Consider the following 14,165-nt stretch of genomic DNA (forward strand, 5'->3'; position numbering starts at 1 on the left):
AGATTCCTGTTGCCATGGATTTTGTTTTGAGACCACATCCCGAGAAGAAACAGAAGACTGTGGGTGGGGTACAGTACAATTCACAAGTAATCTAAAAATGACATTTTTTGAAAAAGGACAAAGAAATGGTGAGAGAACACCAAAGCCTGATGCAATTACAGGCAAGAAATAGAAAATGGTCTCGTTTCCCATGGTCCTTTTTGACTACCTACCCCCTGTTGTGTTTATGCCGTATTTACGCTCCGTTGCAAAGCTAATAAAAGATAAGCAATAATGATTGCTATTTAATTTGTCTGTGAATGAGAATTCCAAAAAGGCAGCGGGAGCGAGGGGAACTCGGCAGTTGCAGCCGGGAAATCATAAATAGTAAAAGCTAGAGAGCACAGGCTTGTTTGTTTTTGCTGAGGGGGGTTAGAAAAGCTTGGTCTACATGACAAGCACTACAGAAAACATAAAGACACTATGGGGACACAAATAAACAGAATTCAGTGAGAAGATGTTATTAGAAATTCGTCGTTTATGTTTCTCTTTCCGTGAAAGAAGTGAATTTGCATTTTCGGCTGATGTTTAGACTGTTGTTGCTCGAGACATTTCATTTGGCTAAACCACACGCCTACTTCTATGCAAATTATTTACAGAGGAAGATGACATGAAACTTGTTGTTCTGTCAATGGATCGTAACATTTCAATAATCCAAATTGGTGTCATGTGTTATTGCAGTGTAATTGCAGGATATCTGATACATATTTGTGTTGTGTTGCAGGCATCAGGACAGAACAAGATCTGTTTGTACGGTTAATAGACTCCATGACCAAACAGGTGAGCTTTCTCCTTACTCTGATCCCAGCCGTTTAACAGGTGACCAGTGAAGTGTGAACATTGTTTCCAGTAGCAGTGTTCCACTGCGTATCATACTGCAACCCACCACCCATTTTGTACATAATGTAACATGAGTCAACCTATCCCACCTGGGATTTGAACCCATGAACACAGACACCCTTCAGTCATTTTACCCGCTGAGCTAAAGTGCTATCAATTTACAGTACCCCAGTGGCAAATAACTAGTCTTGACCAGTCAGGCTAGAAGACGGCAACCTGGCTCCACCATACACTGTGCTGTACTGTACACTCCTTCCCACACGCCCACCCTCCCATCCTATCCCCAGCCCACCAGGCCCTCCTTATTCCCAGCCTACCAGGCCCTCCCTGTGTCGCCATGTCAGGCTGTCACAGATCGATGCGGCAACCAGGTCCTCGACAAAGCGCCAGCCACGGAAACCAATCAATAGCCCTTAATGTGCTGCAGCGACGGCGCGCCGGAGACAATAATTCTGACAACAACACAAGGAGCTTTCTACCTCGGGTGTGCCACTCAAATCCCTCCCTCCTGCCTAGACTTGGACAGACAGACATGCAGACTTTGCATACTGTAGTGTGTCCACCCGCAGAAAGGCAGCCATCTAGCAGCCAGAGGGGGGCCTAGGTCTATTGATTGGCTGTTAGGAGCCCATTCTCAGACACTCCTATTGGCAAATTCAAACGTATTACTGTATATAATGCATTTACCTGGAAGGCGGTATGTTGCACACAATAGGAATACAAATAATCTTCCTTCAAGAGTGGATGTGTAGGAAAATATATCTGTTTGATATCCCCCTTCAGTCTGTCTTATCATCCTCAAAAAAGCCGAATCTTGACTCTCCTTTTTGCCTTTTTGCCTTTTTCGACATGGTGGTATTACTCACGTACGTCCATGATATACCCCCATGAAAACTCCCAGACTAGCTCCAGGGGGTGGAGCGGCTACTTGAATCAGAAATGATGATGTATAAATATCGACCCGATACCCCCCCCCCCCTCCCACACCTCCTCTCCTACCCCCACACACTCCCACTCCCTTTCCCTGGTCCCTGTTGCAATCCCCACCCCTTCTGGCGAAATTGGCAGATTTTAATATAGAGGCTGGGAGGAATCAATAATGCAGAAGTGGTCGTTATCCTAAAAGTATTGTCCCCTTGGGGGTGTGTGTGTGTGTGCGTGCGTATGTGTGTGTGGGGCAACTGACCACCTAGGTGGACGAGGTAGGGGTACGTCATTTGGAGTGGGATGGAGCACTCCCTCCCTCTCTTCCTCCCTCCATCCCTCTGACACAGGAGGTATAGAGAGAATGAAGGAGGGAACAGCTCCTCTCAGTGGTCATCCGTCATCCATGGCCGACATGGCAGCTCCAGTGAAGGATGCCCAGGGGGTGGTCTCTCTCTCTTACTGGGGCTCGCACCGCCATCTGTCTGGGAGGGGTGGAGGGCCGGCCGGGCCGCTCTGATCCACGTGGCTCTCCACTATGGGGGGGGGGCTACTCCCTCATCGTCCCCCTCCACCATCTCTTCAGTCTAACCTCCTTTCTCTCCCTGTTAATATGATATGAAAGTTAGACCAAGCGGGGCTTACGCCAATAATGTGTCATCTACTTCCATTGTAGATATTTAGCAGACACTGATAACGAACACGTGCACAAAGCCTCCCAGTTATATGTAGTCACAACCTTTACAGGGCTATGATCGGATATCGTACAGGGAAAGCACAAGTTCAAGTACAGGGACCCAAAAGAAGACGAAACAAACATAAATACCGGCTGCTCTTTCCTTCTCCTCAGGCGATCCTCTACGAGGGCCAGGACAAAAACCCAGAGATGTGCCGTGTCCTTCTCACCCACGAGATCATGTGCAGGTGAGTGCCACTCTATTTAAAGGGATATTTCACCCCAAAATCAAATGAATGGGCATGATTGGCACCATCTAAATTAATCTGGGATTGGGGTCTGCAGTTCTCCTGATGCATGTACAAGAATCTACACAACATGTACACATACCATTGACTCCAGGACATTTGATGGCAAAAAATTGATGTTGGGGTGAACTTTTCCTTTAAGGGATCAACACAAGGCTCAAGGTTAAAGTCCCATTGGTCAAAACCAGTTAATTTAATGCAAGAAGAGGCATCCTTATTCCTCTGTGGGCCATCCCTCTTCGTGCTATATAGTCCTCTCTATACAGCCCTACAGGGTTGCTCTCATTAAATGAATATAGTTGAATTGAATACCATGCTGAGTCATTATCTACCCACTGTGTGTCTGCCGGATGAAGGCCCATGTTGATGGGGGCTTTATGTGTTTGTGTGTGTTTTTATGGAGGTTGGCTGGGCGCAAGTCTGTAGGGCGTTGGTTAGGGCCTGGTAGGAGTGAGTGTTAATTATGCAATACAGGAAGTGTGTTTGTGTACTGCCTTGGACACTGGGGGTTGAGGAGTTTCACGCCTTGGCCCACGAGAGGCCTCAGCTGGTTGGAGGAGTAAAAAGAGTAAGGGAGGGAGGGAGGGAGGGGGTTGGGGTCGACACAGCCCTTTGCCTTTTCCACTGACTCAGTCATCCCTGTTGGAACCCAATTGCATATGCATCAACTGCTATTCAAGCAAAACCTTGATCTGGACATTTCTGAGGGCAAGACAATAGAGAGCATTTACCTGTGAGAAGGCAATTGTTGATTAGCTGAATCAATAATTCAGCTAAGTGTTTAAACACAGTGCTTGAAGAATGCTGATTTGCCTCACCATGGAAACCCTCCGTCTGTTATTTTGATTGAATCAGGGTCTAAGTCATTATCGCACTCATTTTATGAACTAGCTGGGGAAACCATATCTGAGGGTTGTCTCCTGGTTATCTCATGCATCTTGTTTCATGTTTCAAAGCCAATTTCAAACAGTGCATGGAGGAACATTCAACTTTTCAACATTTAGTTGAAAAATGGTCGATACTGAAAATGTGGGGACTTCTTTGAGTGACGGACCCATTGTCTCCTCCTTGGAGATCCCCTCTGATACGTCGCTTCATTTTCCTAATGACGGTTCCACTTGGCGTCGGTCATTACGTGATTGAGTGTGATTATTAACCATCCTTCCCCTGATGAATGCCGTGTTTCCATTGGCTAATGAGAAGGGGATGAGAGAGATGCGCTCTCTTTCTTCATCTATCTCGATCTCCCCCTCGGTCTCCCAGGTGACGGGGGACGTGATGGCTGAGGTGTCTTTATCTAGTCCCGTGTGGTGTTGCAGCCTGGCTCGCTGCCGTGTAAAGTAACACACTCCAACCAGCAGTAGAAGTATACTGTAGCAGCTGGTAGGGACCCTCTCCGGCATGGCCATGTGGTCCCTGGTGGTGGCTTAGAGACTTGTCCCTTTGTCCAGAACTCTCTGAAGATAAAGAATAGTTCTCTCATCATAGAGTTAAAAGCACTGAACCTATTGGAAGGTTTGACAATTTAAAAGATTTGCAATGAGTTTATTTGTCTTTAATCAGATAGAGATGACAACATTATAGATTGTAGGATCAAAATGGAGGCCCTTCATTTACAGTGTTTTTAAAAACTTGTAAGTATTTTTAAATATCACTACTTGACACACACACAAATATCAACTTAACTATGTCAGTAGTTGATTAGCAAGTACATTTGAAGTGTCACAGTATTCCATGTCGTGTGACTTGAATTGGCTCACAATATCAACACAGCATTCTTTCATTTGAGACTGGCTCTTCCAAAACCACCAAATGGGGCTTTGTGGTAGTCAGTTGGCGTGGGCCAGTCATCGGAGGACTGCGCTATGGGTACACAGGCTAGCCAGGACTGGGCTCTGGGCACCAGCACCAGTGCCAGGCTGGAAGAGGGCACGCTGTGTGGGAAAGGCTTGCCACGGGCGTCCTCTCCCAGCCAAGCCGGCTGTCTGCCTGCCGTCCTGCCGCATATCATTAGGTCTGGCTGCGGCCCTCATGTTTGGGCTGGGTAATTACAGCACTTGCCCTTTGAAAACAAGCCCTCCATTGACAGCCATTCACTGTGTGCGCATCTTATCACAGGCCTGTGATCCAACAGACTGGCTCTGTTCTCCTTCCCTCTGATGCCCGTCTTCAGGTTCTCCAGGGAGCCTTTGAAGGCTTCTCTTGTTTTTTAAAGCTAAACTCTGATAGTTCAGCTTCGAACACTCCTTTTTTTAGTGCTTAAGTAGATTCCACTTGTGGGGATAATTTGAAGTATGCCTGGCTGACTGGAGGGACAATGATAATGATGCTAGTGACCAGCCAGGCAGGCTGCCCATCTTGGGATAAAACTGGCATTCCAGGCTCACTTCTTATTGTAGATTCGGTGTGGGTCCTTTTTGCTAGATTGACAAATCATCAAGTTGGCCTCTCTGGTTTCGTTGCTGTGGCGCTCACTGGACCAGCACTGCTCATGCTCAGTACTATTTCTCGGCTGTAGCTGAAAAAACCATAGTAACGCTGACTGGATATCCAGTCTAGTTGTTTTGTGGGACTCGTCTGACTTACTGGCCTGTGTTCTCAGTCATTAGCTAGCCAGGGTGTTAGCCAGTTTGGGCCCGGGGGGAAACGTCATTAAGGCGATATTGTGGACGCTCAGCCAAGGTTTGTTTTCGTGTGCGAAGGGCCCCGGGTCCCCCGAGGGGCCTGGCAGTGCTCCTGGGGTCCAGTTTGTTTATAACACTTTCTCAGTTTGAGGAGGTTGTCACCACAGCAGCACCATTGGGTTTCCAATGCTAATTGGTCTCCTGGAACTTTGCTAATGGTTCCAAGTAGCTGGGGGAATAAATTATTGTGGTACGTTCTATGGAAACAGTCACACACACACACACAAAAACCAGGCAAAAAAACAGTACTTAGTTTATGTTTTTCTTCTACTTAGAGATCAAACGGTGTGATAAATGATTCATAAAATGGGTTAATTTGGCATTCGGTGGCTCAGTTTTAAGCTTGTTTGTCAAATGGCAATGTGATTCATGACAGCGTGGGTGAGTGTGTGAGCATAATTGGTCCTCGGCAGGTCATGCAATATGAATAATTTTGAAGAATAAGAGGGTTGGTTTCAATTATCTTTAGAATAACACATTTATATTTAAAATGGGACCTTAGTTACTGTTAACAACCCGCATAATCAGGACTCCCATTTCAATTTCACATCGCAGTGTTAGAGGCGTCACTACAGACCCAGGTTCGATCCCTGGCTGAATCACAACGGGCGTCCCATAGGGCGGCACACAATTGACCCAGAGTCGTCCGGTTTAGTGGAGGGTTTGGCCGGGATAGGCTGTCATTGTAAATACGAATTTGTTCTTAACTGACTTGCCTAGTTAAATAAAATACATTTGAGTCACTGCATTATATAAAGAATTTTGAATGTAAATGTACAAAAGGCGTATATTGAATCCAAATTCATTTTCTGAATGCAATATAATTGACACTGAATGAACTGTTAAACTACTAGAAAGTATGCCACTACCACTACCATCAAATGGGAAAACTGAAAAACTCTCTTTGCACTGTGCTATTGTTACACTAGACTGAATCAGAATGATTGGGAAACTGATTCTCATTGTCCACCATTGCATGGCGACCAACCAGAAGAGGCCATTTGGCTGAATTCACACCCTCTTTTCTGAAACGGCATGCCACCACATGAGCAGTTGGGCAGGGGCAGAGGGGCAGTGGCACAGACCTGGGCAAGGCCAGGGTGGCCATGGCGGTGTGGCAGGGGTGATGGCACGGGGGCAGGATGGAGGTGGCTTAGCACCGGGCCGGCCAGGCCATCTCTGGGCGCTGTCCAAACTGTCAGCGAGTCGCTGAGTGACCTTGGCTGGAGCCCTGCCCAGCTGGAGCGTGGGTCGAGGTGGGGGGATGGGGGAGAAGGGGGACAACAGATTGCACATGGTTCCTCTCTGACTCCATAGTCCGCTGTATGCCCACTGTTACCAGAGACCGTCCAACAACTCTAGCAACAAATGATAGTAAATGTTTTTAGTAAACCTAAGTGTGATAGCGAATTGTGTCTTTTGTGTTTTTTTCCCCTAGTCGTTGTTGTGACAAGAAGAGCTGTGGAAACCGCAACGAGACGCCCTCCGACCCAGTCATCATTGACAGGTAAGGACACACTCCTTTTATTCCACTTCTTTCTTTCACAGCCACAAATCAGGCAAGCAGTGGGACCAAGCAGGTAAGCAAGACCAAGCCTTCGTGGTTGTGTCTATCATTGGGCCTGTCAGGCTGGCTGGGGTATACTGACCTCCTCCAAAAGGACAGTAGTGGCCTCTGAGGGCACAAGGGTCATTACCAAATCCATGTTGGCTCGTTAGACTGAGCTTGGAGAATGGCCAGGGGACAGGAGAGCTGGAAGCTTGGAAACCAGTGATCCACATATACAGAGTCACAACACACACACACACACACACACACACACACACACACACACACACACACACACACACACACACACACACACACACACACATGTCTTCTTACCTCTTGCTGCCTGTGGTAGAAGTAACAGTCCAAAGCTACAGACATCATGTCACATCTTGTTTTTCTAGATCAGATTAAGATCTCAGTAAATCTCATGCTATTCTCTTTAGTCAGACCTCTAGCCAGGGTTGGGGAGAAACGGATTACCCCCCAAAAAACGGTAGCTGTAATCCCTTACGTTACCAGCAAAAATATTGTAATCACATTACAGATGCTTTTCAAAAACAAAATGATTACTTATAGGATTACTTTTACATTCAGAAAGGATGTTTGAGTAAAAATCTTTGACTTCTTTGTTTTCTCAATGACATTTGAATCAGCATTGAAAAAGTTCTTCCTGAGCGAGTCTGACCACAAATTAGTGACTACTATGATTGACACCAAATGTGTTTGATGGATCGCGTGAACAGAGCAGGAATAGGCTTTTGTAGGCTACAGTCCAAGCTATGTCTTCCAATGGTGTGACTGTGGTTGGTATCCAAAGATTATCCAACTTGAATAAACGTTTGGAGGACGAAAGCAGTGGTGTAGCCTAGGGGCGATACGGATATCACTTATTTACATCGCGCATTGATGTGAATCACACTACTGCTCTCTCATTTAGCTATTTGCGCCTTAGGCTTCGGATTATGGTGGTTGTGAATGGCTGTTTACAATTGTATTTGTGTATTTTATACAAATAATGGTTAAATTGAAGAAGCTTAAACTGCCTATCAATCATTGTTTTTGCGACCAGTGGACAGCCAGTGAAAAATGAGCTCTTGCAACAGCTGTATAGTGCTGTATAGACCTTCTTGACTGCAACCGCCAACCACAGGAGCCCGCTGTCAATGAGTGTAAATGACATGCTGCCGCTCTGCTAATCATCAGATGGGGGAAGAGAGGAGGTAGGGGGCCCATGTGGGTAACTGGGGGGCCCTGCCTTGGTTGGGTAACTGATTCAGGGCCGGCCCTAGCCTTTTGAGGGCCCTAAGTGAGATTTGGATGAGGGGCCCCCCCACCTCGTGGGCAAAACACTTTAGTCGTCCCCCTCTTGACAGCAGAGAATAAGCTAATTACCTGCAATTCTACACATTTTGCTATGACTCATTCAATGTTAATGATATCTGAGTGACAGTGACTAACAACATCAATGGGGGCCCCCTCGAGGTCAGGGCCCCTGGGCACATGCCCTGTGTGGACTGTCAGTATTCGGCCATGATTAATACAAGTTTAGATAGCAGGCTAGACTATTTTACAAATCTAAAAATTGTTAGCTGACATGGCTAATTGAGTGACTATCAGTAACTGACATAACAACAGAGAAACTGCTGATGCACAACCACATTTCTAAATTGCACCTTGTGTATTCTACTATTCTAACTCTCAACAGTAAGCTGAGACCCCGACTCAGAAATATTATGCTCATGTAAAACACTTTGGCTAATCTATATTTCCATATTTCCAAGTCCTATTCTTGAAGATCAAGATCAAATCTGTCAGACTTTGTTTTTTAATGTAAAGATATTACCTAGCTAATATATTATTATCTGTAGTAGAAAGCAATGGGTTAGAAGAAGCCTACATAACCAACCCATAAAGTAAAATACAACCTCCATATATGGCCAGTTATGTAAACTCTAACACTGATTTATCCTGCAATAGATGTCGTTCAATTGGTGATATTAATTTGTGTGTCCTTCTAATACCTCTTAAAGGGAAAGTAATCTAAAAGCAGCTAAAAGTAAGCAGATTATGTTACTGAGTTTGGGTAATCAAAAAGTTACGTTACTGATTACAGTTTTGAACAATTAACTAGTAACTGTAACGGATTACATTTAGAAAGTAATCTACCCAACTCTGAGCATATACGATTACAATGATGATACTTTCAACCAGTAAACACACACACACCCCAGTGATGATTGGTGTCGTTTAAAATGAGGGAGGACTATAATTTTTTTAATGAGCATGGCCTTATTTCTATTACAGCATATTGGATGACTGTCATTCATAATACATTCACCCAGTTCAATGTAACATCGATAGGTTTAGGCTACTACATGATACTCAAATATTCCCGATACCCATCATGAGGTTGCAACAACCTAGCCTGTGAAGGAAAGTTTACAACATAGGTGCACACAGGTCATTGCCTTCATCCAGCTGATCTAGGGTGTAATCATTAGTCCAACAGTTGCAAACGAGAGCTTCTATTGGACAAATGCAGGTATGTTTGTTCTGTTTGCTTCCGTTTAAGAAATGTTTTTCAACAGAATCGGTGGAATGAATACACCACTGATCACACGTCAACACAGTTCACTTTCATAGCAGCCACGTTGTATTCCTTCAGCCACGTTGTATTCCTTCTGCGCTCTCCTCCTCTCACCTTTTCCCTTCGCTTGTGGACTTCAGTGCACAACACATCAGCTGTGACCAAGGGGAAAAAAACGTTCCAAACCATATCATAACCGCTACACACAGCCTAAATCGCTGTCACCATATTAGCTAAAATAATGTCATTGTCAACATACAGTAGCTAATAGAACTAACGTGTTAGTAAACCCACTACAATCATGCAGTAACGTTACAGTGTATAGTCAGTAAGCAGTTCAGCAGTTACACCGGTGGGCCCCGGTGGCAATAAATTAGTCAAACTGAAAGCTTACTTTGACTTGGAAGAGTTCCAGTGTTGTGGTGTTGGATAGTCATAGCCAACTAGCTAACATAGAATCCCCCTGTTTGAGTCGCGAGTTTGAGTAGCCTAAACTAGCTAGCTGCATTTGCTAGCTAAGTGAATGTGAGATTAAAAAATTTAATATCTCTCTCGCTTCTCCTTCATTTTGAAGAAATTAATATGTTTAAAACTGCTCAACTATTGTGTTTCTCTCTACTCACCACATTTCATGCACTGCAGTGCTAGCTAGCTGTAGCTTATGCTTTCAGTACTAGATATATTTACTGATCCTTTGATTGGGTGGACAAAGTGTCAGTTCATGCTGCAAGAGCTCTGATAGGTTGGAGGACGTCTTCCGGAAGTTGTCATAATTACTTTGTAAGTCTATGGAAGGGGTTGAGAACTATGAGCCTCCTAGGTTTTGTATTGAAGTCAATGTACCCAGAGGAGGATGGAAACTAGCTGTCCTCCGGCTACACCGTGGTGCTACCCTACAGAGTGCTGTTGAGGCTATTATAGACCTTAATTGCAAAACAGTGTGTGTTAATCAATTATTTGGTGACGTGAATATATTTAGTATAGTTTTATCAAAAAGGATAGGAGGATGGTCCTCCCCTTCCTCTTCTGAGGAGCCTCCACTGCCGCATACATGCAGGACTACACACCACACACACTTGCTTGCATCACACAAATACATATCCAGTCCCAATAGGCATATCCTCGGGTAGAAATCTGCAGGAATGTTCCTGTGCCACATCATCCTCAACTAGAGTGTGTGTGTCAGTGGTCACCCCCCCCCCCCCCCTCCACCCTCCCGCTACATCGCTACGCTCGTTACACCCCACCCAAACAATTCCAAAATGTTTACCAGCGACAAGCCTGGCTCATGATTTAGTGCCGGACGGCCCATATCACTGCATTTTAGTGCCCTATTAAGAGATACAGGATTTATGGGGACGCAGCCTCAAGCTACTTAACCAACAGATAAAACAGTTAGCCAGGGTGGGTGGAGGGTTGCTATTGGTGACCCGCGATGCAAATCACCCCTATCAGTCGCCACTGTAAAGTGGTTAATGCCGGCAATTCATGCCCCCCCCCCCCCCCACACACACACACACACACACACACACACACACACACACACACACACACACACACACACAAGCGCCTCTGTTTCAAATGATCCGTAGACCCTGTAAATCAAACTCTGATTCTGCTCTGCATCTTTTACCACCTCTCCTCGGATTATCGCTGATAAACACACACACACACACACACACACACACACACACACACACACACACACACACACACACACGTGATTAAATGTATGCAAGTGCACACACACTCCCTATATAGCAAGCATTTGAATATAAAATGATGAAATTGCAGGAACTTTATTTCGTTTGGTGTGGTGACAATGTCCTCTTTCTCTCGTGATCATTATACATTACTCATGTCTTATGCACGTCTTACATGCCTTCTCTATGACCTATCACATTGGACATACACATTTGCGCCTATAACCAGCATAAGGGATGGGTAGGGGATACATTTGGTTGGCAGACAAAATGGAGGTTGCACTCTGAGGTGGGACCTCCATCTAAAACCAGGAAGCAGTTTGTTTCCAGTGCTGCCATTTAATGGGGGAAATCGTGCCGAGGCAAGCAGAGAGCCCCAATGGGGTGTGGTGAAATATTGGCTTGTGGCCATTAAAACAGGTGTTATTACAAGCTAATATTGCAATTAGATGGCCGGGCCAGTTCCATGAGTGGGACCATAAATTCCCAGAGACTGTCAGCTTACTGGGGGACCAGTGGCTAATTACTCAGTATAGACCACACGGGCCCTAACCCCTCCTTGTCTCCTCCTATCTCCCCTATCTCCCTTCACCCTCTTACCTTAATGGATCTGCTGGACATGGGAGTCATACCCTTCTCTCCCCACCCCCCCCCCACCCCTCATAGCTTTCCATGATCTGTTCTATAGTACTAACCACTAGCCATCCCCTACAGTCTGTCAATGGACATTTGTTTAGGGCTGTCTGTTGGTGTCGGTTACTGTTTATGAGTGGCTTGGGAAGCTGTCCATCATTGGTTGGACCGGTCGATGGGGAGTTATGAAAGCTCTCCTGGAAATAGATCTCATATACTGTATATATTGAAGCCTCCTCGTTTTTCATATGATCAGTATTACACTGGAGATTTAAAGCAAAAGTCATGTCATCTATCAGGTGCAGACATCTGTTAACGTGTGGATATACACTGAGTGTACAAAACATTAGGAACACCTTCCTAATATTGAGTTGCACCCCCTTTTGCCCTCAGAACAGCCTCAATTCGTCGAGGCGTGGACTACAAGATGTCAAAAGGGATGCTGGTCAAATCAAATGTATTTGTCACATACACATGGTTAGCAGATGTTCATGTTAGTGTAGAGAAATGCTTGTGGTCCATGTTGACTCCAATGATTCCCACAGTTGTATCAAGTTGGCTGGATGTCCTTAGGGTGGTGAACCATTTTTGATACAGATGTGAAAAACCCAGCATCGTTGCAGTTCTTGACACACTCAAACTGGTGCGCCTAGCACCCACTACCATACCCAGTTAAAAGGCACTTAAATCTTTTGTCTTGCCAATTCACCCTCTGACTGGCACACATACACAATCAATGGCTCAATTGTCTCAAGGCTTAAAAATCCTTCTTTAACTTGTCTCCTCCCCTTCATCTACACTGATTTAACAAGTGACATTAATAAGGGAGCATAGCTTTTAGCTGGACTCACCTGGTCAGTCTGTCATGGCAAGAGCAGATGTTCCTAATGTTTTGTACACTCAATCTGTGTGGACGGGTATTAGCAAACACCAATATTTATGTGTGTATGCATGCATGCACGTTTCCAGGCGCTGGACTGACTGACAACCTCCAGTGAGGGTTAACTCTACGGGGGGTGATGGGGTTATCAGCCTCCCCGGACTCTTTCCAGCAATCGCAGCCTATTGATCGGCCAGCGAGCACATCAGAGCCGGCCAGATTAAGAGTATAGATTTGCAATAAAAGCAGGACATTACTCGGCAGCCCGGGTAGAAATTGAAAGAAGAAAAAAAGACGAGGTTCTGGAAGTGGGATGTTGGGATGTGTCAGGGCCGAGAGAGAGGAAGGGGTTGCCAGGTTGGGGAAGTGGGATGGTGGGATGAGTCAGGGCCGAGAGAGAGGAAGGGGTTGCCAGGTTGGGGAGTGGGATGGTGGGATGAGTCAGGGCCGAGAGAGAGGAAGGGGTTGCCAGGTTGGGGAGTGGGATGGTGGGATGAGTCAGGGCCGAGAGAGAGGAAGGGGTTGCCAGGTTTGGGAGTGGGATTGGTGGGATGAGTCAGGGCCGAGAGAGAGGAAGGGGTTGCCAGGTTTGGGGAGTGGGATGGTGGGATGAGTCAGGGCCGAGAGATGAAGGGGTTGCCAGATTGGGGAGTGGGATGGTGGGATGAGTCAGGGCCGAGAGAGAGGAAGGGGTTGCCAGGTTTGGGGAGTGGGATGGTGGGATGAGTCAGGGCCGAGAGAGATGAAGGGGTTGCCAGATTGGGGAGTGGGATGGTGGGATGAGTCAGGGCCGAGAGAGAGGAAGGGGTTGCCAGATTGGGGAGGGGATCGTTGTCAGATTTTATGGGTTGTTTTTCCAGGGTTATGTATTGAGGAGACAGGTTATGGGTACAAGGGGCCAACTGCTATTACATGATTTTGCATTGGGCTTTATGTATGTTATTGAAGGCAGTTGCCCCCGTGTCAACGTTATTTTAACGGCTTTTTATCGCATAGGCATTATGGAGGTCACCTTGTCTGGTGTTGCGTTATGGGTAGCGTTGCTTTGTGGTATCTTTTGTGTTTCGGCCTTAGACAGGTGCAGTTAGGCTATATCAGGGGTGGTGGTTGGGGGGAGTGAGCGTGTTCAGGGGGTGGGGGGTCAGAGACTGGTGTAGGTGTAAAATATGGATGGGGGACTGTTGGTGGCCTGGTCTTCTGGTTGAATTATTCAGTATATCCCGTCCCTCACACAAGGGGGGACGGCCTACCGCTGCTCCTTCACGACTTTCAGGAAACCAAACGGTCTTTAAGAGAAGGAGAGAGAGAGGTAGACGCCATCCTCTCGGGCTATAGATTT

The 14,165-nt window shown here is 46.0% G+C and overlaps 1 protein-coding gene across 9 annotated transcripts in view; it reads left to right on the top strand.

Annotated features, from left to right (window-relative positions):
- LOC129827891 (transcription factor COE3-like) overlaps positions 1-14,165 on the top strand; it is a 93,434-nt gene that overhangs the window by 14,445 nt on the left and 64,824 nt on the right. For all 9 annotated transcript variants that reach the window (XM_055889156.1, XM_055889155.1, XM_055889158.1 and 6 more), the window contains exons 4-6: positions 764-819; positions 2,654-2,727; positions 6,910-6,978. In XM_055889156.1, coding sequence (XP_055745131.1) covers positions 764-819; positions 2,654-2,727; positions 6,910-6,978 — 199 coding nt within the window. The remainder of the gene's footprint in view (positions 1-763; positions 820-2,653; positions 2,728-6,909; positions 6,979-14,165) is intronic.

The sequence above is a fragment of the Salvelinus fontinalis genome, chromosome 29, assembly GCF_029448725.1.
Source record: "Salvelinus fontinalis isolate EN_2023a chromosome 29, ASM2944872v1, whole genome shotgun sequence".
In the NCBI taxonomy this organism is placed as follows: domain Eukaryota; kingdom Metazoa; phylum Chordata; class Actinopteri; order Salmoniformes; family Salmonidae; genus Salvelinus; species Salvelinus fontinalis.